The 26,010-nt window shown below is 43.0% G+C and overlaps 1 protein-coding gene across 2 annotated transcripts; it reads right to left on the bottom strand.

Annotated features, from left to right (window-relative positions):
* Positions 1–320: 320 nt before the first annotated feature.
* Positions 321–26,010, bottom strand: LOC118116288 (G patch domain-containing protein 2-like). 2 transcript variants are annotated; one of them, XM_035167851.2, is made up of 10 exons: positions 25,922–26,010; positions 22,787–23,452; positions 16,623–16,684; positions 15,760–15,918; positions 15,281–15,360; positions 15,120–15,184; positions 14,998–15,037; positions 14,811–14,902; positions 10,076–10,164; positions 321–3,826 (listed from the first exon to the last, which is right to left on the bottom strand). In XM_035167851.2, the coding sequence occupies exons 2-10, from the start codon at positions 23,446–23,448 to the stop codon at positions 3,723–3,725; spliced, it is 1,353 nt and encodes a 450-aa protein (XP_035023742.1). In that variant the 5' UTR covers positions 23,449–23,452; positions 25,922–26,010; the 3' UTR covers positions 321–3,722. The 2 variants fall into 2 exon arrangements, 1 of the variants encoding a protein (XP_035023742.1); XR_007032998.1 differs by lacking the exon at positions 14,811–14,902 and having other exon boundaries at positions 3,766–3,826.

The following is a 26,010-nucleotide window of genomic DNA, read 5'->3' as shown; positions in this document are numbered from 1 at the left end:
ACGTCATTATCCCCTCTTTCTTCCAGTTTCCTCTCTATCCACAATGATTAAAACGTCAAAAAAATGTCATTGAAATCTTAAATTGACATGTGAATATGAATGTCTAAATAAGTAAATTGTCCAGACTATTTAACCTTAACATCAAGCCAAACATCTTCAGACTTGCTTGTGTTTCTTGAAGACGTGTCACCTCTCATCCAAGAGGCTTCCTCAGTTCTTCAGAACTTGAAGCAAATCCAGTTGCCTACGTACACGAGTACAACTTCTAAAGATACAACGACCTGGATGACTGAAAATATTCACACACACATTTCCCAACATCATGATCACCAAAATTCATTTATTGCATCCACATTCAGTATAGAACAGGTATTGCAGTTTTTCTTTACATAGTCAGAGGAATGCTTAACATCACCTACTGTATGACATGAAGTCAAGGCATTATCTAATCCCCCAAAGTCACGACACATCTTATCATTTTAAAATACACAAACGACTTAAGTGCAATGTCTTAAAACAGCTTCTTATCCACAATAGTCCATAATCATACAGAGTTTATATAAGAGCAGAGTATCCACCTCGTACTGACAAATATTTTTGACATAACACTGAGAGACGGTCACATGAAAACAGAGCTACACTGCACGTTTGTCTGAATTTTACCATTGTAATGTCTCACCTAGTGACACCGTGCGTTCTACAGGAGGAGTAATCCTCTTTAGATCATTTGCAAAGCAATTAGGCATGCCTCCAATGCTATTAAATATAAAGATAACAGCCTATGAGATAAGATGCTATTTGTACCACGTATCAAATGTGGATAGCTGCCTAAGAGCCCTGATATCAGGGAGATATATTTAAATCCTTGTAAATGAAATTAAAAATAAGATAGTAAAAAAATTTAGATATATCTACTGTACTATCTATCATGAAACTGAATTTATGAATTTAATGACTTCAGACCTAAATCCTCAATTAATGGACCTATAATTACGCACCACATCATAAATACTACACATTATACACAGTGCAATCACTTTAAATGCATGGCTTCACGGATAATATAAACTCTAACATTCCATTGAACGAGGCAAATATATAAATACTTTTAGCTGCCATGAAAACATGAGATAATGTCAAGATATATTGATCACTGCCGCATTGACAGTCGCGGGAAAAACCCCCGAGACCGCACAAGGTTGGATTTCATAGTGAGGGAGCGCCCAGATCAAAGCGAGTCGCGTTTTGAAACCCAGAGTGAGTTGAACTCCGGTGACTCGCAACATGCGTTTGTCAGCAGGAACCAGAGAGCCTCTTTTGCATGTGTTTGTGTCATCACTGCACACGACATAGCAAGAACAAACGCCTCTGACAAGAAAGGAGCCCCAAAAAAAAGGAAAAGAAGCAAACTCCCCGGTGACCTATGACCCGGGGCTCGGAGGGGCCGCCCTGCATGCATACAGAGGAGGTTCAAACAGAGTTTATGACTGCATTATCTCTCCTCCTCCTCATCACCTCTCCACCCATCAGTGGACACTGGGAGCCACCGCGCTGGAGCAGACAGACCAGGCATCACTCATTCACTCGCCTCCTAGGTGCCTTTGTCAGGTGATTGCTTGGCGGAAAAAGGAAAACAGATCAATACATCTCCCATGGGCCTGACAGGTAATCTTTACCTGGGATGAAATATGAGTTGTACCAGCCTGCTGGATTCCTTAACTGTAACAGGGCAATTGACTGGCGGCACGGAAGCCATTTCCCCCACTTCCTGGCCACTGGAAATTCATTTTGGGGCACGCGGTCGGGCTGAGATGTCATCATGGTGACTGCTAATTACAAGAGACGCGAGTGAGGTGTTTCCCCTTTTCCCACTAATGGAAATGTATCTGAAGTGATGCGCCTTCCTCCCCTGTCAATGCCCTGGCACCAAAACACCGACTGACGGATAAGGGGACTGCGAGGAGCTCCCCTTAAAACACCACGCAGTCAATACCTGTCAACGTGTTCAGGGACATACGTCTTAAAAAAGGCATCAAAGTATTCATCAAAATCTCCTTCCTTTCTAATTGGGGAGCTTAACCCGTGGTTTTCCTATTAATCAGGTGTTTATTCCTGGCGCTGGAGGGGCCCGGGCTGCTGCTGCTGCTGGACTCTGGGGGGGTGCAGGGGGTGAGCGCTCGCTGCTTCAACACTTTGACTGATTCCCGTGGCAGGATGTCTTCTCGTGTGAGGCATCCATTTAGACGAGTGTGCACACACAGCATTTATAAATGTCATCCCTGGCCAACATGATCACATAAAGCCTTCTCAGACGGATTATTGCAGACATATAACTCACGTTAATTGGCAAATCTCATTCGACGAAACGCGATTCTTCACTTAAATACGGCTTTGAAACGTCGGAAAAGACATCTGATAATTATGCAGCTCATTTCACTAAGAAAGATATCTTGTAATCATTATAGAAAGTGCATGTACCTATTCCTCCTGGCATGAAGAAGATGTTAAATAGGCTTCATTATTTTTTAAACAACCAAGTTCACTCTGCTGTCGCTCGTCAGGTTGACATTTTACTGTAATGTACCTTCTCAGGACACAACAGCAGAGATGACTTGGTAGTTTTTATTATTTTATTATTTATGTTTTAGAATTGTTTACCACCCATACTCGCGTCACTTGACTCCTGCATAAAAATGCATTTTTCTGAAAATGCCGCTTGTTTACCAGCTTGGCGAGAACTGCTGTGTTTGATCGCACTGTTTGCTGCCATTGATCTTTTAATGCATCTAATGCCAAGGGAGCCAGGGAAATGTATACCCCAAGGGGAGGTGAAAATAGTGTGTACAACTCTCCTCTCCTGTCTGCAAGGGCCCCTCCAACCCCTCTCTGCTGGCTCTCATCCACTCGGCACACAGCTCCGAAAAAGCAGCGATTCCACCGCCGCTGAAAAACAGCCTGTTCAAACAGACTTTGCAACTGGCCTTGAACTTAAATACGTTTAGGGGGGAGGGTTTGAATATGGAAGGTGAGCTGGAGAGAACAGAGGCGGCCCTCCAAGGACCGCGACTACACTCCCTCTGTGTTGTGCTAATGAGCACCTTTGTACAAACTGTAGCTTTTCAAATCCATGCTAATAGGAGGCCTGTACTTTGTGTGGCTCTCTACCGGCGGTCGCCTCTCTGAACCCGGTAGCAGCGTGTGGTAGCTAAACATTCTGATGCTCTCCTGTCTCAGAGCTCGCTACGTGCTGCTGCACAGCCATTGTTGGATTCCAAAAAGTACAGAAGACCCCCGCCTCCATCCCCCCCAGCCTCACCTGACAATGCTCCCTGAATTCCTGCTGAGAAACGCTGCACTACTAGAGTGGACAAAAATCGGTTGGATTGTGTGGTGGCACATGTTCGGGAGGCTGCGTTTGGAAACAGGAGCGGCTGGCGGGTCTCGAGTCGAGCGAGGAGCCCCTTGAAGCTGCCGTCTTTCTTGAGGAGATGACTTAACGAGGCTTGATTGCATTAACATTTGCCACGTGGGAAAGACTGAATCTCGCAGTAACGTGCTGATTTGAAGACTAATGATGTGCTTTGTATTTTTTTTTTTTTTTTTTGTCATTAAGTTTGTGTAGTGAGAGGAGCTGAAGCCGTTTCATTCTCAGGCACAACAGATTTCCTTTTGTCAAGTTCTTCCACGCTCGTGTCCAGTGTTCAGGCGTCTCCACGGTCCCCCTAGAGGAAAGTCTGTGAACCGGCTGCACTCGTCTCTGGGGTTGAGGTGTTACTGGCTCCCTGCGCCTCTTCTCTCTGGTGATCCTTATGAAATGAGTTGCTAGCTGCAGAGAAAAAGACAACACATATCACATTCTGGACATGTAGCCCAACAGAAAGAAAAAAAGCAAAAGATACATAAATCATATTTTCCTGTCAATGCAATGCCCCTCAAATAAAAATTAGATTTGGTCCATGAGTCATGGATCTCTCTGTGTTTTAGGTGTATTGGAATAAAACCTTAAGCAATCCTCTTCTAATGGGTTAAATATTAATGAGGTTTTGGTCAAGTGAGCCAAATCCAATTTGGCCCCATATAACTTGTGGACATGGTTATTAAAAGGCCAATCTGTGCTGCTCCTATGGCTTAACTCCCCCACTCTCTTCTCTCTGGTTATGCTGTAAGAAGCTGTATGTTTTTAACTCCATTCATCACACGTTCACATCTCACTGACTTCCTTCCTTCTTTAAAGATCCTCTTTTCTCTTCTCACTCACCTTTAAAGCTTTTCCTCAACACAAGTGAAGATATCTGAGGGAGAAACGGGGCCAATTTCCGCAGGAGAAAGAGAAACTCTAAAACAATTGCGCTCCCTAACATGCTTTCCTGCTTTTCCTACTTCGGGTTGATAAATAAATCTTTTCGGATCCCCCCTGCTGCCACCCCCACCCCACCAAAAAAAAAAAGAAAAGTTAGTGGCGGTCACACAAGACATTTTCGAGGCAGTCCCAGAGCAGAGGACAAGGGAACTAGAAGTGACATTGTGGCTCTGGGCTGTCTCAAAGGATTAGGCATTACAGCATTCACTGGCATGTGCTTTTGCTCGTTCCCATTATATCTGCTTGTGCCTCTTTCCAGATGACTTCTTCCCCAAACTGATCCGGCGGGCAAGATAATTGATTAATATTTCTTGAGGGAACGATGACTAACCGTTGCTGAGGTTCAACCCAAACACTCAGGTTAAACACAGTCAAAGGGCTCGATCAAAACTCGGAGGGTTTTCATATTCGACAGAAACAAAGAAATGGCTGGAAACATTGAGTCTGGGAGTGTGTCAACATACACAGGGCAGAGCCTCTGTCACGGGCTAAGGTCAGAGGCAGGAGAAGCTCTGTACACAGGCTTTTATAATGTGACTGAGAATGACAGAGAATAAAGAAGATTTATATTTTAAAACCTTAAACATAAGTGAAGGCTCTACACATTTTGGGAAATAAAGAATGAAGAAAGTCACATTATTATTGCTCATGGCTATATATTTGTACATAAAAATACCAATAAAACTATGTGAAAATACTACATTACAAGTTAAAATCCTGCATTCAAAATCTTCCTTTGGTAAAATACAGAAGTATCAACAAAATGCTCTTCATATTTGCCTCATACTGCCTGAAATTGTAAATACCTTTTCTGCTGTAACGTGGCCCCAATGACTGATATAGTATTATATATGAAATTGTTAGATTATTAGGACTGCAGCTATTACTAGAACCTGTATAAAGTTAGGCAGCTTTGTCCAGTGGTTGTGAGATGATTAATATATGACATAAAAGAAAAAAATGGGTCATATGCCAAAAAGGGTGGGAACCACTGGTTTTATCATTAACAATATATTGCATTTTACTGGATTAACATTTGACAAGTTGCTGGTAACTGTATTACACTAGAACATATAGAAAGAGTACAGGAGTAAATGCACTAGTGTCCTCTACTGACTCTGTGTAGGTAAATAATAGCATTCATATACAGCTCATTCAATTGTTATTATCCTTGTATATTAATGTGTATGAGAAAAATAAAAATGATGAATGTAAATAATAAACTGTTGATGAAATAACATCTATTAAAATACAGATACATTAAAAGGGAGGACTGTGGCAGAATTACAGTACACGCATTTGTTGTGGGTGATAATGGGAGGTTGAATGGAACCATCTTACCATCTTAATAAGCTCTCATGTGATGCTCTCTAAAAACAATCATTACAGGCCTTCCTGGAGCAGCCCCCTTCCCCCTGTTTATTAATCAGCTAATTACACATTGACAGTAATGGGCCTGCTGATTCCCACACTTAAATGAACAGGGCTGAATAGCTCTTTAATGATTAGCCTTTGTGTTTCTCACTACTGCTCTCTCTCGCTCTTTCCTTTCACTTGCTTGCACACACATACACATGCACACGCACGCACACACACACAAACGCGCGCACACACACACACACACACACACACACACACACACACACACACACACACACACACACACACGCACACGCACACAAATGCACACACGCACACACACGCACAAACACACTCACACAAACAGGACATTCAAAATCAGACCTCCCGGTGAGAAGGTTTGCACACAAGTCAGTTAAGCAGCACCTGACAGACTAGGCTGCTCAAAACAAATCTGTCCCCACACAGAAGAGACCAAACAGAAAACAATTAGAGTGAGTTAGAAAAGCAGCAGCTTTGTGGTTACACCACATCGACTTCCGAGAAGCCTCCAGCAACAGCGGAAAAAACCCATGAAAGTTTGGTGGACCAGTGCAGGCAGGTGCAGGTGGAGACGGAGGAGATGTGGGGGGGTTTTTGAAGGACGCGGGCAGGGTGCGGAGTGGAGCCGGAGAGGGCGAAATAGTGCGGTGGGCTGCATTTCTGTCAGCAGAAGTGATGGCTGAGTGGTAGCGTTATTTGTCTTGTGCTGCCACACGGCCCTCGCACCAACCTGGGCATTAATGAGAGGGGGGCCGGACCGCCGGGCAGGAACACGGCAGGCCTCCGACGCAGGTGATCTGTCACGCAGCCATCTTGCTCGGGCAAGGAGACACATGAAGACAAAGGGGAGAGGAGAGGCGGCGGGGCTGAGTGAGGGGCGGGCCGGCCTCCACATGGGCACCCTCGTGTGGCACTTAACCAGCACATAGAGATAACGCACGTCTGGCAAGATTAATCAAACCACATTTAACCCGACTTATTTACTTTAAACTCTTTTTGAAATGTAGAACACTGAAGAAGTTCAAGTTTGGGTTTATTACCTTCATCCTTTTGTAGAGATAAAGATGAAGGGCATCAGCGGAGACAGTGAGGGAGGGGTAAAATCGCAATATTTAATTAGTCTGTGTGTGAGACCAGCCAAGGCTATTAAAATCCATCAGGATCTTCACACGTACTGATTCATCTCTGCCTTAGAAATAATTCTCCCAAAATTGTAGAGCGCTTAGAATATATTCAATTTCATGTGTGACAAAATCGAAAACTAGTGCAGTGCCAGTTCTAAACATTTCTGTTTGGAACGAGCTCTTTAAATGCAGCTTCAATGTTTTTCATAAAATGAAACTAAATTCGCTTCATTACTGAATGATTTACTTAACTGGTGTTATTTTTTAATAAACTGCATGTCAACTATTTCAGAGGTGTGTTAAGAAATCAGAATAATCTCCAGACCCAATTTCACAAAATAAAAACGGATTAATTCAGCTCAGTAAAAAGCATTGCAACAACAGAACAAACGTGCTTATTTGGCAGACAAATTGCTAAAGAGGAAGTGATTCTATGCGGGTAGTTGTCATGATGAAGAACAGCACCTGGGAATGTCTGTCAGTCTGACATGGTGAAATAGAAATATCCAAATGATCAAAATGATGTAACGGGACAGATATTAGTGCTGACAGGGCACTTTTAACCTGCGGGCTGTCAGTTGTCGGCCACTACTGTAATTTATCCGATGGCGTAGAAGAAGACATGTTCACCTCAGACTGCCTATTACTGATTTGCCTGTTTAATATTGAGGGTATCGCACCAAATTCAACACTGCACTTCCTCGAAGCCGATATAATGAACAGTTCACAAGTGATATGTTCCACATACGTTTGATTAGTGTGTAGATTCAATTATCGACCAAAATACAAATAATTTTTCTTAAGAAAATGTGCAAACTATTGTAAAAGCCAAGCCAAATAATACATAAATAATATTAATATGTATTATTTATAACATAAAAAAGAGAGTTGGGTGATTTGTTCTATATCAAGTGAAGATGTGTTGGATTGAGTTGGATTTCTGGATTGATGGTGCTGAGAAAACTAGAAGATGGCCAATTTAAGGCTGAGAAATGGAGTGGTCATCTAATCCAAACAGAAACCTGACTTGATAAGTTGGGGTGTGTGCTTTTTTTCACAGCCAGCTCCAGCACCGCTGTGGAAGTGCTAAAAGGGTAAAGAAGGAAGACAAAGCAACAGCTGGGTACCGGAGGAGTAATTCCCCCGGGAGCCCTGGAGGACACCTCGATACGCAGACCATTTTCACTCCTGATTACAGAGTTTCAAATCAACCACTAACACATACAACAATCCACTTCCTGTGGCCAACTCAAACAAAGACTCGGCTGTCGTGTTCGCTAAGAGCAACACCAGGCGACATCTCACAATGCAAACAAGATGTTTACCGAGGAACAACTCCGCTCGACAAAGTGTTGAATCAGATTTTGTCTCATTTATGTCACACGTGGCAACATTTATGTCAGGATGGCGACGAACCAAAATTTGTACACAGAGAGTGTGAAAGCTTGTCAGGGTGAATGTGCATCTCCTGGCGGCGGCGAGATTACTGAGGAGAGACACGGTGCAGCAGGCTGCCAAGGTAAAGATTTATATAGAGCAGTTGCAGCTGCAGAAACTGACATTGGGCGACATGGAATGCATGATAAATCACGGTGGACAGGGGGAACTAGACTCAAGAAGCAGGAAAACACTCTGTTGTGTTGCTGGGGGGAGGATGTGCCCATCAGGGTCTAGTTTTCCAACTGTATCCAGTTAAAAAACATTAAATTACACATTACTTATGATTTTTTTTATTTGTAGTTTGCAAATAAATTAAAAAAAACACGAATAATTGATTTCATTTTTGGAAAACAATAATTTTTGGGATTCAAAAACATGCATTTCCCCCTCGTGCTTCCTTTACAACAGACTGGATCTGTTAACTGTCGACAAGCTGAGGGATGCCCCTCGTTCCGCATGTTGAATATGAAGGGTCCTTAAGGGTCAGGGGTGAATCCTTTTTTACTTTTATGGGAAGTGGTTCAGCGCTGGGGAGGTGAAGGACAGAACTGCGGGCTGTTCCATCACTCAGTGCAATAAATGGATGCAATCTGTATCCAAGTAAAGCATTGGCTGTTTTTAAATTCCACCTCTTTTATCCAAATGAATGATGGACCCCGGTACGGCACACTGTGTGGCAATATTAATATACATCAGAGGCCTGCACCCCTCACTAAATCAAGGAACCACCAGCATTTGTTATTTAAATGACAAACAGCAGCGGCAGGAGTGAAAGCACGGAGAAAGGGGACGCAGAAGAAGAGGTGGACAAACCAATTCAGATTTCAATCCAGCAAAGACACGAGGCCCCGAGCCATCAGTCTAATGAAATAAGGCAGCTCCACTGGTCCAAACAAAACACGTCGGCTGCTGCTGGATGCCACCTCCGACAGGGTGAGCTCCACAACACACTTCTCCTTCTGACTGCACACTTCCTCTAAAGCACCACATATTTTACATATATGTTATTGCTAAATTTGGTGGAATAAGGCAAAATGTATTGACAAGTCTAAGAGCCTAAAGCTGTGCTCAATAACAATCATAACATGCTGATGTTAAGCAGGTGTAATGTTTACATGTCCTTAGTTTAGTGTGGTGGCATGCTAACATTTTCTAAAGCACTAAACACCCGGGAACAGCTGAGGATGAAAGGAAGTAACATTTTGGAAAAGTTGTTGTTTGACCTCATGGTCAGAAAGTCAGTGGATCACCAAAGTCATAAGGATCCATCGTCTGGACTAGAGTGTAGATACCCGAACTGAGCCCTTCGGGATCTGGGTTTGGGAATATTACTTCAACAAAATGTTGAAGTAATATTCACGTTTGAGTCAGTTTTGGTCACATTTGGGGAAAACATGGGGCTCGGGTTGGGTTTGGATACAAAAAACTGAATGCCTGTCTGGTTCGGGTCAGGCTACGTTCTTTTTTTTCTCGTGTTCAGACAGAATATTGCAGCCACACTCTGGACTAATCTGGACGCCACAAGTGAATGCACACAAATTCATGATTATCTATGTAAACATTGTGGAGATATTTCAGCTGGAACCAAAGTTGTGTACCAACATCCTCAGAGCCTTAGCACCTGCAGTGACCAAAAATGCAAAGCTTTAGAAGCGTTTCCCCTTCAGGAATGAAACCATGCAGCTCTTTCTTTAGAAATGCGTCAAATTTCAAATCTGCAGGTTTCATCAGTATGTGCGGAGGGTGTCACCTGATGTTGCGATGGGTGAAGCTCCTGTTTCCCTCCTCCTCCTCATGAAGTCTCCTGAGCGTGACAATCCTGAGGTGAGGTTAGTCTGCCTGCAGAGGGGGAGGAGGGGACACACACACACACACAGAGCAAATGTTACACACAGATATGATGAAGTAGCTCCCTCCCACCAAACATACATGTAAAAATGTGTAATTTCACAGGAGGTCAATAAATGCAAGCACAGCACATTTGTAAACGCTGTTAGCCTCAGTACTGTGGCCTCTTTTTGGCCACATCTTAATTTTTCTTCATTAATCCCTGTTGAAAACAGGGAGCAGAGGTGCCGGGGGTGCATGTGGCTGAGTCACTGCAGAGTTCACGTAAACAAATTACACCTGCTCTGTGCCTCCTGTGTCATATTTCAAGAGCCTTGAGATAGGAACCCCCCCCCCAACCAGCTTACTGCAAGATGTAAAGATGTAAAGTTAAGGTCAAGGTCCGATACATCGGTGGGGGGGTGGGGTGTACGTTTGTGCATGGGAGGAGTGATTTGTGTGTGTGTGTGTGTGAGGGAGCTAAACAGACCCAAAAATTGAAGTTAAAATCCGGCATATTCTGCTTGTTATAATCAACTACACAGCATCTCAGAGAGGATTTAAGGACAATGTCAAACTGTTTGAAAATGCAACTAAACAAAACCTGTAAAAGTTAAAATCATCATCGCAGATCGCAGAACAACAGAGAAGCCCACAGGAGACAGCTCCTTGTTAACCAGCACGGCTCATCTCAGGCTGCGGGCTACATAAAGCTCACCAACCCTAACCGGCACATGCTACAATAAGACCCTGTCAGGGCAGCCTTTTAACAGGCAGCATGTTCCATGACCTCAACACCCATAAATCACACGACGGGTGTGCAGGCGCGGGGTGTCGAGAGCTGTCGAGTGCAGGCCACGCTTTGAGCGAAGTCTCTATGTTGTATAATCAATAGATATAAAAATAAATGGCCTGACCGTTATTCTCTCGCTGCTACCCCTCTCTAATAAAATCCCAGTAATGCATATTTCATTTACTTTTATACTTATTGATTAGCTGTACTCCAGTTAGTAAATCACGTGCCTATCGATCCCTCAATCGTACCTCTGTCGGATAGCACATAACCAGCCATTTGCGCCCCTGATAAAAAGCTCAGGCATTGAACTCCCCACAGTAAATCTTTGCAAACTAACTTTTTAATTCCAAAATCGATCCGCGTTTAAACGTCGCATTATTTCACAAGGCACGCCCGCGGTATTAAAAGTAATACACTGATGCATTTGGTCTTAATGTGTGGAGGTCCATCCCTCCGTCTCTCCCCTCATTACACGGCGGCCGAGGCACTCCCGGGGCCCCCTGGCCGCCTGGAGGGAGGCGAGGGCCCTCCCCGTGCCGCCGAAAGCTCATGGGGGGCCACCAGGAGCCCACCGAGACGCTCAGCACAATGTTAATCAAACATGAGAATACCATCAGCTGCATCATTAACCAAGACAAAACAGCACCATTCATCTCAGAGCAGAACCTAAAGGATTTTAATAAGCATGTTACATGGCTCGGTGTAAAACTGAAAGAAGCGGTAAAAAAAATGCACAACACCGTTTTTATTATTTAACATCTGTTACTTCATCAGCTTTCACAGCGTGACAGATGTCGGCCTGTTGTTTTCTCCCTAAATTTACAGAAAGTGTGATGAGAAAACAAAGATTGACTTCGAGGCAATGAGCAATGAAAAAACAAGTAATGTGTAATGAAGACGGTGCGAAACAACAACTCAATTCGAACAAAGACACAAGGACACAAGGAAAAAAAAGTCCCCCAGATAGATTTTTTTCAGGTCATATGAGACACTTAAATGCAGCGCTGTCCCTATAGGGTACAAACTAAAACGGCACTGACACAGGGTCAATTGTAATTTTGGCGCCCACATCCAAAAGCAAATATATCAATTAAATATAATAAATCAAAAGAGGAGTGAGGAGCTGCGGTTACAAAATGGCCATCTATTTTCATTAGGGTACATGGTGCTTCAGGTGTGAGGAGGATCTCAAGATTAATAGAGGTATTCAAATGAATCAGAAAGGATTAGGGTCCCAAGGGAACATAATCGATAGCTCCAAATCAATAATCAATAGGCCACTCACACCAATATACTAACTGCTGACACCGAGATCTCACAATTAAAATGAAAACTGGGAAGGGAGTGGCGTAAGACTATGATTTATCTCCCAGCACAAGTGTCATTTAGAAATAAATAAGTCAATAGATAAAAGCTGCTGCCGCCTGGTTCGGGTGGGAGGCAGTTATGCATTTTAACGTGGCCGCCGTACCCGGAGCATTACGGCCAAATCCCACAAAGCATTGCTCCCCCCGCACGCGCCAATACCAGGATAAACAGCATGCAACCTCATACAGCCTTTATCACTTAACATCAAATCTCTGATTGTCGCCGTCAAGCCGCGCCAAACGGGAGATGACAGCTTTTATTAATACAGTATCATTTCAACCTGGCCGCGGTGCAAGATTAATGTTTACACTCGGCCCCACCAGAGAAAACACTTTGCTCTCAAGGGTGTTTGGAAACAAAGAAAAGTCAGATGTATGGGGAGCTCAGCGCGAGAAATCGATCACACGGGCGAGATGTTGAAAAGAAATGAAAATGTAGTGAAGTGAAATCAAGAGTGGACATTAAAAAGTTTGTTCGGAGCGGGCGTGAGCAGCTGCAGCGTTTCTCATTGTCATGCAAAGTGAAATTGTCTAATTGTCTGGTGTTGTGTTTGTGTACGGGCGCAATTTGGAGGAAGTTAAAAGGACGTAAATGTGCGTGGAGCCGGGTCGTAAGGACGGAGCAGCCGTCTCACTGGAGAGTGGATTTGAGCAGCTTTGGGAGATAGATTCAGCTCGTGCCTTCCAACGGGACACATCAGAAGCCCCTCTCGTCAATCCCCCCTCTCTCCCTCATTCATTTGGGAGTATGATTTATACTTTTTGAAGTGAAGGGTCTTGAATCCCACTATAAAGGAATTAAGAGGTCTCCCCTGAGTCCGCCATTCAAATGAGAGCATGGCAGGGATATGAGGGCTTTTTAATAGAGAGAAATTAGTATTCACAATGCCTCAAACTGGAATCTGAAGGAACCTTTCAGGTGGAGAAGAAAGGGCCAGTTTAGAAAAAGAAAGCCCTAAGAAGTCGGGGGCTTTTCATAGCAGTCGTGTTTTTGCCCCTCATCAAGGAGTGCTGGAGCGCTCTGTGAAATAACCCCAGAGAGCGCGAGCGGAAAGAGTGTGTGTGTGTGTGTGAAACAAAATTAAGAATGCACCATAAATAGGCAGAGTGGAAACAATACAATGAGGAGACCCACAGACTCGAGGCCAAGGGGGCCGCTCGGCTCCTCTAAAGTCCCCCCAAAGTCCCCCATCCAGATCCAACGGTTGCAGGGATGACTGGGAGCGATGTGATGCTTTGACAAACATCTTTTGGATAAATCCCCCCTTTTTTTTTTTTATGTTTTTTTGTGCAGTCCCAGAAATGCAGGGATTTGAATCTGCATTACAGCTACGACTTCAACACACAGTATTTCTCTATTTGGGAACAGTGACCTTGAAAACTATTGACTTGAAATCCTACTGCATCCAACTGTAGCCGTCTGCTGTCACTTCAGCTCAGACTTAGGGCCAGGATTCACAACAACACTAACAATAGGCTCCTATACCGACCAATGGGCTTCTGTACTGATGACATGGGTGAAAAATGACACATTATTTCTGTTTGCTCACAACATGGTAAAATACAATGGATTTTTATATATGTTCAATCGCTTCCAAATAAATGTATTCGTTTATTTAATTTCTCTTATTGTGGTTTTATAACAGTTTGTTATAATAAGGTCTAACAGAGATTTAGACCTATTTTGGGTCTGTGACATCAGTACATTGAATAACACACTCTAAATGTATGTGATTGTGGATGGCTTTTTGGCAGGTAAAGCAAAAAATATATAATGCACATTGCATAAAATATATTGCATATTTTTTTCATTTGGTGTAATAACAAGGCTTTATGGTCTCTTCTGTGTTTTGTAACTTTTAACTCCCAAGAGTTACCACTTCACATAAGGGTTTAATGTGGTCCCCAAAAGGTTTGCTTGTGTTTACATGCATGTGTGTGTATATATGTATATAAATAAATATATATGTGGGGAAAAAGGTTTATTCAGCAGTTATCATATTTATTTACATAGAACAATTGGAGGAAGGGGGAAGTAAATCCAATGTCAACACATACGGTTAGGATGAATGTGGACATTTATAATTTGTGTGCCTCTGTGTGTATAATACACCACAGCAAAGAACCTGCATCAAGTATGCATGTATTAAATATTAAATAGTTCTCTAGTGTATTTGCAACAGAAATATTTTAGCTGTAAAACATGCACTGAATTCACAAATTTACACAAACACAACTTACAATAAACGTGTGTGTGTGTGTGTGTGTGTGTGTGTTCCCCTCTGATACACCTTTAATAGAGGAGCAGATTTTGGAGCCCTTCTGTCTCTGAGGCCTAATTTTAACATAGATTATTTTCCTAAACAGTGACCTAAGCTGTGTTTGATCTAAGTGACTGAGCCACAGACCTTATCAATATATTGAGCTTTGATTGTACGACCGGTGTGTCCAATAGGCCCTTGAGAGGTGGCTTTATTTAGCGTGGCATCAACTACCTGTTTGTGCAGATTGAGGAGGAACATCTGAGGTGGGAGCTCTCTGACATCATGTCAATAGGACACACGGGTAATGGGCACAAAGGATTCAACTGGAAATTGAAAGTATCAATAGCATTTAGATTTTGAAATCAGAGTAAATCGGTCAGAAAGAAAATAAGGCTTGGAAAAAGATATTGTAACATACCTGGCTTCGATCTCGTTTCCCAACAGGTGGAAGCCAAAAGCTAAAAGGAAATATTATAATAAGTTTAATGATTGGACACAAAACAATAATGGAAATAAATGTTATCTTAGAGTCAATCTTACTCTCTCTGGTAGGGACTTGGGGAGAAATGTCTCAGCCTCTCTACAAACACTGGCATCCTGTTGCCCTGTTCAACACATAGGAAACAGACACAGTAAGAGACAAACATTAAACGTGGTTTTATTAAATCTACTTGAGTGAAAAGATGCAAGTTTGCTTTAACCTTGCTGGGAATCCTCCGCCTGTCCTTCCTGATGCAGCAGGCAGCAGAGCCAGGCAGCTGTTTAAGACGTGAACGATACCCTGCAAAAATACATTTATATTCCTGTTAAGCAAAATGATCAGAAAATAACATTCATACATTTTTTTTTTTTAAGAATCTGAAAAATAGAGAAAGCAAGGCACACGTAATTTATTTAATAATAATAATTAAAAGAAATTAAGGTCTATTTGACCCTGGGGACAGTGGAAAGGCCAGTGCTAGTTAGCCCAACCAGGTCAGAGAGGTTCACAGCATTAAAGCAATATCTAATGTACAGTAAACTTTGGAGTAGAGTACATGTAAACATTAAACAGTTCTAGCAAACTGGAAGCCAATGCAGTGAACTAATACAATTTATTTATACTATTCTAAAGGATTTAAAAAACTGTCTTTCCAGGACTGATGTCTTGTGTCTAAAAGACTAAAGGATCCAGCGTTACCTCTCCGAGAAGGCCGTGCAGGTTGCAGGAAGGTCGCTGGTGGGAGGTTATCCTCGAGGGAAAGCTGGTTATCTGAGTCCCAGCTGGGCAACAAGCTGGAAACGCCCGTCCCAGCTCCGCACTCCCCCTCGAAGATCCAGTCACTCTGCTCGTCATCGCCTACACACAAGGAGAGAGAAGAAGATGCGGCATGAGCGAAGCTGTCACCGCGGCAACCATCATATTTTTACCAAACGTACACCAGAATTTCCAAATTGAAAAATGGGGCTGTAGTGCCACTCCTAACCCACTCGAAGCTCCACTTAAGTCTGCAGTGCCACCAAACACACACCCATTCACCTCAGTAGTGCCACTGCAGCCTTCGTTAAAATGCTGGAGTCCAAATCCCCACCGCAGTAAAACGGCGGAGGCAAAAATGATGAAGTGGGAGCTCTTTTAACCACAGCCAGCTCTTCTCAGACCTGTCAGTCAGCGAAGCGCACACAGGAACCATGCCTCTCACAGTCAAGGTGTAGTGACAACTGTTAAATCAGAGGCCGCCTGGCCCCGCCACGGCTAATGAGATTAGCAAAGGCTTCAGCGCTCATTAACACGACATGACAACGTCTTATTAGAGTCGCCTGGGTGCCCAGTACCCAGCCCATTGTATCGAAAACCTCCCTCTCTAGCCCCAGCATTCCCTCAGAGTCGAGGAGGGTATTGTCCATATCTGAGAACGTCTCGTCTTTCTTTAGTCGATAAAGAAAAGAAAGAAAGTCTGTGCGATCCCAGTACTCAAGATGCAATTAGCTGTTTGACTTACTGGTTTTAATTACAGTGATGAAGTAGCTTCACTGTGCGTTAAAAGTGATTTTTTTTAATACCTTGTCTTCCTTCATCATTGGTGAAGAGGCCGGGGTCACTGCTGCATGTACTGCTGGTTTCCCTGCAAAGAAGAAAAACAGACAAACATCACATGTGAACGAGCGCAGTCGACCTCTTCCTTTAGTATCGATGACATTTGACGACGGAGGACTCTGTTTAGATTTGTCCCCTCAAACCTGATGGGTTCTTTAGGTCGGACAATGTTACAGCATCTGAAAAGGGAACAATGTAAATCAGAAATTTACATGCCCCTCTGATGTCAATATTTAACGTGTAGCATTCAATAATGGAAATAATGAAGAAGTCCGGAGCTAGAGGTCGACATAAATGGAAATGACACAAAAAGACAGAGCGTGCTGTGTTCTCCCTCGTTGCGATAGCAAACACAAAGGCATGAGGAGAGACTCTGATCGAAGCCACTGAGTGACATGCACAATCTAATTGAATATCCTCCGCTGTCAGCTCCAATCTAATCTGGCCTGCGTTGTGGAGGATGACAGGAGAGCGAAACACATTCCCCTGCCCGCCCCTCCCTCTGGGTGTGCCCCACACGCAGAGCGACCCACAGACGTGCTGCTTCCGCACAACAACTGGCCAACATCTGCTGTGTGGGCTGCCACCTCTTATTGCCTAGCCTGCTCCATCGCCGCTCCTCTCAACGCCCCCAGGCAACCCCACAGTTACACTCCCCTCCACACCCTCTGTGCCCCCTCCGCTCACCCAGACCACCCTGGGTTTCTCTGCCTTTCTCACACCTCAGCCACCTTGGACTGGATCCTCCAGACACTCCAAGGTCACGGAGGGGGGGTCAGGGAGGGATGGTAGTGATGAGGGTGGAGGGACGAGAGCTCGAAAAAGGATTTCTGCTGAACATGTAGCAAGTTATCCCTCTGCCGTCACTGCTTACTTTAAAGCAACATAACAAATGTATTTAAGTGCTAATAAATATTTTTCTATTTCCTAAGGGCCTTTTTCTAAATGCCACTTAGCTCAAAGAACAAGTCATATCCATACAATGTGGTTCTTCATTAGTTAATTGAGTCATACAGCACCCATAAAAACTCATGAATGTGTCTTAATCCACACGTGAAAATAGTACCCAAATAAAGCTCGATTTATTAAGAGTATAAGGGACATTTTTACAGGTGGGACATCAGAAGATCTGCCTGGCGCCTGCTTTAAAATGAGGAATGTGGAGCATATTGTTAAATTATTCTTCAGTATGAGTTTCATAAATAACAAAATACTTAATTCATCTTTCTCTTTGAAAGGATTTTGCGTTTAGAGTTTTTTAAACTTTTTTCTCAATGTGGCTCTACTCGTAATTTATTCCTGTTGGGTTAACATTCGATTAAAACTACAATACCTGGCTGTTTTGGGAGATTACTGAGCCTTTTTATTTTATTTTAAGTTTTTAGGAAAATGTATATTTACCAACGTTTCTGTAAATGTGGCAGTGTTAAGATAACAGATAGCAGATAACGGTTAAATTATAAATTTGCGAACCGATCTGTCCTGTGCAGAAACAGCTGGGTTTGCAGCTGAGAGTGGCTGTGGTCATAAAGTCACCAAGTATTGACAGATGTACAACACATTGATGATTTTGGTTGATGGTTTGATTTGTAGACAATCACACAACTATACAATTAGACCACTGCTGCATAAAGCTAAGTGCCATTCAACTTTTTCATGCAAGAGATGGAGCAATTAGCCTCCTGTTAATTATCGCTGACCTTGCTTAAAGGAGAAAGCTGCAGGGTCAGATATGCGCTGATACGGTGCTTTGCCATATTGCAGCGGCCTGTCAGTTATGGCGGGATCAGAAAAAATGTCCGTCCAGCCTGTGCGTCTTCCCGGGCCAGATGGCCCTGCATCATCTCCCCTCACAACCACGAGAAGCAGATGTGAGAGGGAGCGGGCCTCTCCGGGGAATCTGGAAGATGTCTGGCCTCGCCGAGAGACCCTGGACTGTCCCTCCACCCCCGTCGAACCCCCTCAGCCCTCTCCCCAGACTGACTCCCCAAGGCCTCTCCTCTGCCGTACCCAACCTCTGGACATGTTGGCTGGCATCTGGAGCACGCAGCAGCGCTCCAGCGTCAGCAGAGGACCCAGCCACGAGATCGACAATAAGCAGCAAACGTCCCTCTGATGATTAACTACCCAGCAGCATGGCGTCTTCCACCATTTTCCAAGTATAAAAAATGGGTCGTCCTCTTATTGGAGGGACTCTGTGCAAAGTTTGAAAAAGAATCACAGGTATAAACAATTAATTAGAGACACCCATTAAGTATTTATCTGTATTAAAGGCGTAATGTGATGTCGCTTGGAGCAGCACAGGGCCGATGCGAAACCGTTTCCATTAAGTACTGCCTAATTAATGCTATGAATAATTGAGACCCCCATTTTTCATGGGGACCAAAAGAAACACGTCTTCTTTCTTCAGCATTGACCTTTGACAAGAAAAGTTGACAAACATTTGGGGGCGAACTTTGTCTCCGTCTCACACGGAGAAAAGAACCAACGCATATCACTGCAGTGTGTGACAAGAGCTCAATTACAGGAAGGCGTCTGCACAAAATATCAGTTCCCCGAGTGAAAAGTCACATTCTATTTTGGATTAGGCGCCATAAAACAAATAAGTCTTAACTAGTCATTATAGTGTGTGTCTATGGTGAAACAAAAGCAAGGGCAAAGACAAAAACTGCATTCCAGTGTTTTAGAGCTGAACTTAACTCTGCACATGACCCGATTGTCTCCACACAAGCCAAGGAGGTGAAGCAAAACACAGTATCCAGATGAGCACTAATCATTAGGATATAATCCTCAGCTCCTGAGAGAGGCAGACCAGTTTGCACAGAGATTACAGGCTAGCTGCCATTTATTGAGCCTGGGCTCATTCTGCAGAGGAATAAAGAAGAGGCAGAGACGAAGGGGGGCAAAGCTCCGATAACAATGGATCTGTGGGCTCTTCAAACAAGCTGCCCCAACCCAAATCCATGCTCTCTTCCATGGGTGTCTGATTATAAGGTTATCCCACTCTCCCTGAGCTGCAGTAATTGGATTAGTCGCAGAGATTTATGAAAATTAACTTCAGCAAATGCCGCACTGCTTTCCTAAAAAGAAAAAAAAAAAAACTACTTGTACAGTTTTCAAAATATAAATGACGGCGTGATGAAAGCAGAGGGTAAGAGAAGCGAACGGAGCAGCTTTGTTTTTCCTGGTGGAAGCACTGGAGTCAACATCGGCGAGATAGACGTCGCACACAGCTGGAGACGCGAGGCTGAGCCGGGACAGCGTCTATCCACAGGTGAGGCCTGCTTGCCGGGCCAGCCTGGGCGTCAGGTGGCCTCACTGCCAGCAGGCTGGGCCAAGTCTAATCAAGGATGTGGAGCCCAACTGGAGCTGCCAACATCTGCTCCGATTGCACTTGGGTGGCTGAAGGCGAAGCGCCGCTCAGTATGCACATAGGGGGAGTGACCTTGAGGAGAGGCATGTTTTCAGGGACCAGACACTCCATATGAAAAAGGTTAATGGAATGAACGGAGACCAGAGAAATCTGAGTGCTTCAAAGGACATTTCAACAATGGCATGTGTGTCTGACATGAAATGGGCCGTATACGCTCTGTGTATAAATACTGCTGTTGTACGACTGTCAGCCCCTCATCACTGCTGCCATTTGTTCATTTCCTTTGCCTCCGCCAGGGCTTAACCATTAGATTGTCGAGGCCTCAGTGCGGTGTGGCAGTCTACTGAGCAGCAATCAAGAGCGCCGGCGTTGTGTAAGTGAGAAATGATTGACAGCGTGCCACGGTGTTCCCATTTATTTCTTCTCCGGAGCTGTTTTCTGTCAGAACGGCTATTGATTTTTCCATAAAGTAAGAAAACAAGTACCGTTTAGGGGCTAGGGAGGTCAGCACAAATGAAACCAGAAGATGTAAAGCCTTCTGTCTGTCCCATTACTGGTTACCTCAAATGTCTTCTTCTCACATTTTTTATACGATCAACAGATAATCAGATCAGCGAGGAGATTTACTGTGCAGGAGCAGGACAGGGCTTCAGGAGTGGGAACTCCAATGCTTCAAAAAACGATAGTATGAGCAACTCTACAACATATATGATTATTTATCTACTCATACTCACTAATGTGATGCATTTAATGGCAACGACACTATTTTTACATTGTGAAATATAAATACTGCTTAATATTATCGTCATTAAAATGGGAAAAACTGAACAATAAAAAAAGAAATCCTGGTTCTCTCCTTTTTTTCCCATCATAGGAATTTTTTAGGTGCATTTTACCTTGAAGAACTCAATGATCTCAGTCCCAATTTACTGTATATTGCACTTTTTTCCTATAACCATTATGTCCAAATTCTGACTGTAAAATCATTATGGTAAATAATGCCTCAAACATTTATAAATGAACAGAAAGAAACAGTAAAGGCAAATCTTGCACCTATCCTGTATCCAGCATCTACACCTTAGTAACTTCAGGTATTTGCATTAAAATTTACTTAAAGTGTTAAAAGTAAAAGCACCTATTAGGCAACATAGCACATTCCACAGTGTTGTTATAGTATTATATCACTGGATGATCATTACTGAGGCATTAAGCTGCATTGTATATATTCTAAAGTTGTATCTGTTTGACGTGGAGAAATGTTATATACTTATATACTTTATATAATGATGGGTAGTTTATAACATTGAGATCTTTTCTGATTGGTTGACTACACGTGCTGTATGAAAACTAACTAATTGACTACAACTGTTTTTTAATCTAGTGGAGTGGATTTTATGTAGTCTACTTTAAGTATTATGTAGACTTAATTATAAAATGCTAAAAGACAAGTGACTCAAATGAAAAGCGGTATAGATAATGGACCTCGAATTTGAAATGACAGTATCAGTGTTTAGGATTTAGGAGGATCCATCTGCAGAAATTGAATATAATATGTTTCCATTACAGACACTAAGAATTGTTGTGTTTTCATTATCTTCAAAAGAATCTGTCATATATTAGGGGCGGCTTCTCTTCCACAGTGTCCCCCATGTTGCACCTGCATATACCTACATAGTAGTGAACGCACAAACCAAATGTTGTAATGTTATAAAGCTGCTATATTCTGCCAACAGTCCCACAATGCAATGTGTTATATAGATTCAAACAAAATTGCAATTTGACAGTGATGGTGCATAATGAGGAGTTTTCTCATGTATCTAAAATATCTGTGCTCACTGAGTCTCTCTTATAAAGAAAGTATAGCGAGGATTCTAAAGTGACAGTAGTTCATTGTCAGAATTATTATTCCGTCATAATTTGGTCCTGTGTTTCCACACCACACTGTAATAACCACTGCACTGTGATAATATAATGTGCTCTCTGCTGCCAGTTACAGCCACATTTAGTTTGGCTAAATAAAATGGACACAGGAGGTTGCACTCTGGGACACTGGGACAGGCTCAGCTTTAATTACCCAGCCCAGGACAGGAATTCATTTCAAAGCAAATCAATACCACACCAAGTCACTTATTTATTTGTGACAATATTTCTCGAAAGGAAATAATGAGCTGGCAGATGCCCGGAGGCATAACTATCAAAGATCCCTCCCTGGTGATCATTCCAGCTATAGGAGATGAGGATGAAGAGACTCTATCATTCATTTTTAATGTCAACTCAATACTTTAAAGTGGAGTGGCATGATTGTGATACATTTTTTTGGTTAAGTTGAGGACACGCTGAATATTGACAACTGGCTCGATGAAGGGAGGCAGCATAGATCATCTTAAATGTCGCCGTGTTTAATTGCTTCTGTCTGATAGTAGTTATGCCCATGACTTTTATGTTATGGGTTTAACTGCCTTGGTAACTTTCCATTCAAAGGGTAAAAAAGGGCTTTCAGGGGTTTGAGCTCCTTTTTTCACTATGGTTTTAATCTTGACTCATTAAACACTGACAGGGTTAACATTTGGCTTGTTGCAGAACTGTAAGTTAAATGAAAGGTACTGAAAACTGGAAATGCTGAATTTTCCTAAAGAGCGGATCTCACTATTTTTTCGAAATGGAAGCCAGATGGGGACCTGCCTCTACGTCATTGTAATGAATGAAAGGGTTAGGTTCAACTCTAAAGGAAAATCTAAAACAAGAACAATCTATTACCCCTCAGACATGTGTTCATCTGCACCATCTCCGTGTTCCTTGACCATCTTCCTCTTCCAGCATTCTTTCCCCATCAGCCTGGCTCCCTCAGCATGTCTGTCCGCTCCCATCCAACCACCAGACCTCTTCTTCGATCCTGACAGCTGCTGCATCCTGGACGACCTGTACCTCCGTTTCCCGTCCACACCAGAAACGTTCAACTTCTGCTGCAGCCTGACCGTGACGCCCGGGGTCATACGCTTGACCTTCCTGCGCCTCCTGAGCGGCCGTCCCGTATTGTTCTCAGTGAAGGAGTCGGACTCGGGCCAGGAGGGCTGCCTCGTCCTGGCCGGGCCTCTCATGATGGAGTGCCACTGGTTGGTTGAAGCCAGGTCGTCAGAGTCGCTGCAGTTGGCCACAGAGGCAGCGATGGCTGAGGAAGGGTTCTGCCTGTACTGTTTCGCCTCATCCAAGCTGGACTCCGAGGCCTCAATCCAGCATCGTCTGTGCTGCGTCGGATAGAGCGCGGACTCGCGGCAGCGCTTGCGGACTCTGCGGCGGCGGATCTGACGGCGCTGCTGCAGCGGACTGAGGACCATTTCCTCCCACAGCTCCCCGAGTTTACTCTGCTCCGAGGACTGCTCCAGTGCAGACACCAGGTCCTGCACGAGCTCATCCATCATAGTGCTGAAGAGGAGACACAACAGAGGAAAGTTTAGTGGTGACAAAGAGTTCCAACGGTGGATGATGGTACATTAAAATAAACTGCAATAGATATAAGAAGGGAAGATAGGTCTTCTGGTCCGCTTGATATAAAACAGTGTTACAAATTATGACTGATAATTTATAGATTTGCAGGAATTCCATCACTGCATTGATGAATCACCTTGATCATTCAGGCTGTTAATTACCTGGATTTGCCAAAAGGTGATATTTCCATGAAGTTATTTTATTTATATAGTTTCTCATTTGAGATTCCACCAAAAATATAGTATATATTGACATCATAATATAAAATTACATTGCATTGATATTCCTATTGTCCCTCCATGAACCATTTTGGTTTTATTGTTCTGAAGTTGCCGAGCAAAAAATATAAACACAGAAAGACATAACATCCCTTTAAATATCTTTTACCTCTGCTACGGAGGTGTTGATGTTTTCGCCTGCTTTTGGTTGTTTGTTGGTTTGTATGTTTGTGAGCAAATTACGTAAAAACTACAGGACAGATTACCACGAAATTTGGTGGAAGGACGTGGTAATGGTCAGCGAGGAACCCATTCAAATTTGGTGCTTTCTTTAAATTTGTGATAGGGCACTTTTCAACATTTCCCTTTATTTCTCAGAGTCATGATATTTGTGATGTCATATGTGATATTTATGAGTTTGTGCAATTTGGTGCAGATCCAAATAAAAACCAGTAATAATAATCTAGTGAATTTAAATGAGGTTTCAAAAGGGGACTGTTGGGCCTGTATGTGCTCTACTGAGTTCCCTTCCAGTTTAGTTAGTTTTTTTATTTAAAAGGGACAGTGTGCAGCTCAGATATAAATGTCAACATGTCTCACACTGTATCAGTTAAAAGCCACAACCCCATGTGCATCTGTTTTCCCTTGTTAGAACAAAGAAACAGCACAATAACAAGCAGTGCAGAGTAGAAACAACATATCAAATTACGCAAGAAGAAACACACGAGCTATGCAACGCAACACTACACACAATAGCACATGTGCTTGTCAAATACAAGCAAGTAATCCATTCCATTTGATGGAACAATAAACTCTGTGAGTGCAGAGCTGAGCAGCTTCTAACAGACTTTCTGAGATGGTTTTGAAAGTGCTGATGGAGCTGCAGCCCCTCACATCGTCCGACAGGCTGTTCCATTGATTTGTGACTGTTACAGAGAAAGCTGATTGTCCCAAATGCAGCGCTGTGAAATGGTTTGGTATCTCGTACAGAGGATGCAGGATCTAAGAGAATTTCCTGAAAACTGTTAGGTGGGGTTATAACAGAAGAGGCAGGATTGTAAAAACTGACAATACGATGTCAAGTCAAGTCAGATTTATTCATATAGCCTGTAAAAACTACAGGAGTTTAGTCAAAGCGCTTTACAAACACGGGGGAAAGACAAAAACAGTTCAAGTATTGATAAAAAGAAAGTAAAAGAATCATCCCTTTTTTCTTTTAACATTTTCTTTTGCCATTACCTTTAAACTATGTTGCATTACAATATCTGTTGTCTTTGATTTTAGATTTTGTATTATGTCATGTTCTGACTTGGATTTTAAATGACATTGTATTATCTGGCTTGTTGTCTTTAATATTTTGCATTCTTGTTTTTATTTGTCCTCTTTGTGAAGCACTCTGTAACGGCTGGTTTGAAACGTGCTATATACATAAAGTTATTATTATTAGTGTAAAAACAGTGCACGGGAAAGATGCAATAAAAGACACACAATATACAAGTAAATGAGATTTTAAAAAAACAGGGACATTGAATGAACCATGAAACAGAATCAGGCAGAATTAAAAAGCAAGATTAGAAGATTTGATTATAAATTAGATTTTTTTATTTTTTTAATTTTAATTGGTGGCAGGAAAAGACCTGATGTGGTCTTGACATTACTGAAAACATCCCCTGTCTGAGAATATCTCTGCCTCTTGTCTTTGAACAGGTGAATTGTAGTCACATGTAAACCCAATGGAAATACGTGAAGGCAGCATCAGTAACATTTGGCCATGACATAGGAAACACCACAGCTACATTAGCTCTGTGCTCATCTGAGTATTAGGATATGACCAAGCTGGTTTCCCTTTAGGCGGCATCATAAAACACTGGGCTGTGTGTTGTCACTGTGGAAAATGGATTCACAACAGCGCTCATAGCATCTTTATTAGCGGCTAAGCTAACAGCAGGGAGGCTACAGAGCCTCAGATGCTAAACAATAGCAGAGGCTGGTGTGTGTCCATGCTCAGTGCAGACTGTTACATAACAACTCACACGTGAGCTCGGCACAAGGACACACACCCACACACACACACATCTCTGCTGTGTACAGCCAGCGACACGCTGTGTTATATACGTGTAGATGTTGCGCAGCAGCGATCATAACGTTGAACAGTGACAGTAAGAAACCACAGAGTCCGTGAACTCACCAGTCGAAGCTTGTCTTGTTTTGTTTTCAGCTGCACAGCTGTGACACCGCACTTCCGCCCTGTGGCTCAGCCAATCAGGAGCATCTGTC

The sequence above is a fragment of the Hippoglossus stenolepis genome, chromosome 10 (assembly GCF_022539355.2).
Source record: "Hippoglossus stenolepis isolate QCI-W04-F060 chromosome 10, HSTE1.2, whole genome shotgun sequence".
NCBI classification, from domain to species: domain Eukaryota; kingdom Metazoa; phylum Chordata; class Actinopteri; order Pleuronectiformes; family Pleuronectidae; genus Hippoglossus; species Hippoglossus stenolepis.
The sequence above is the reverse complement of the archived record's forward strand: the minus strand, read 5'-3'. Positions and strand labels throughout refer to the sequence as shown.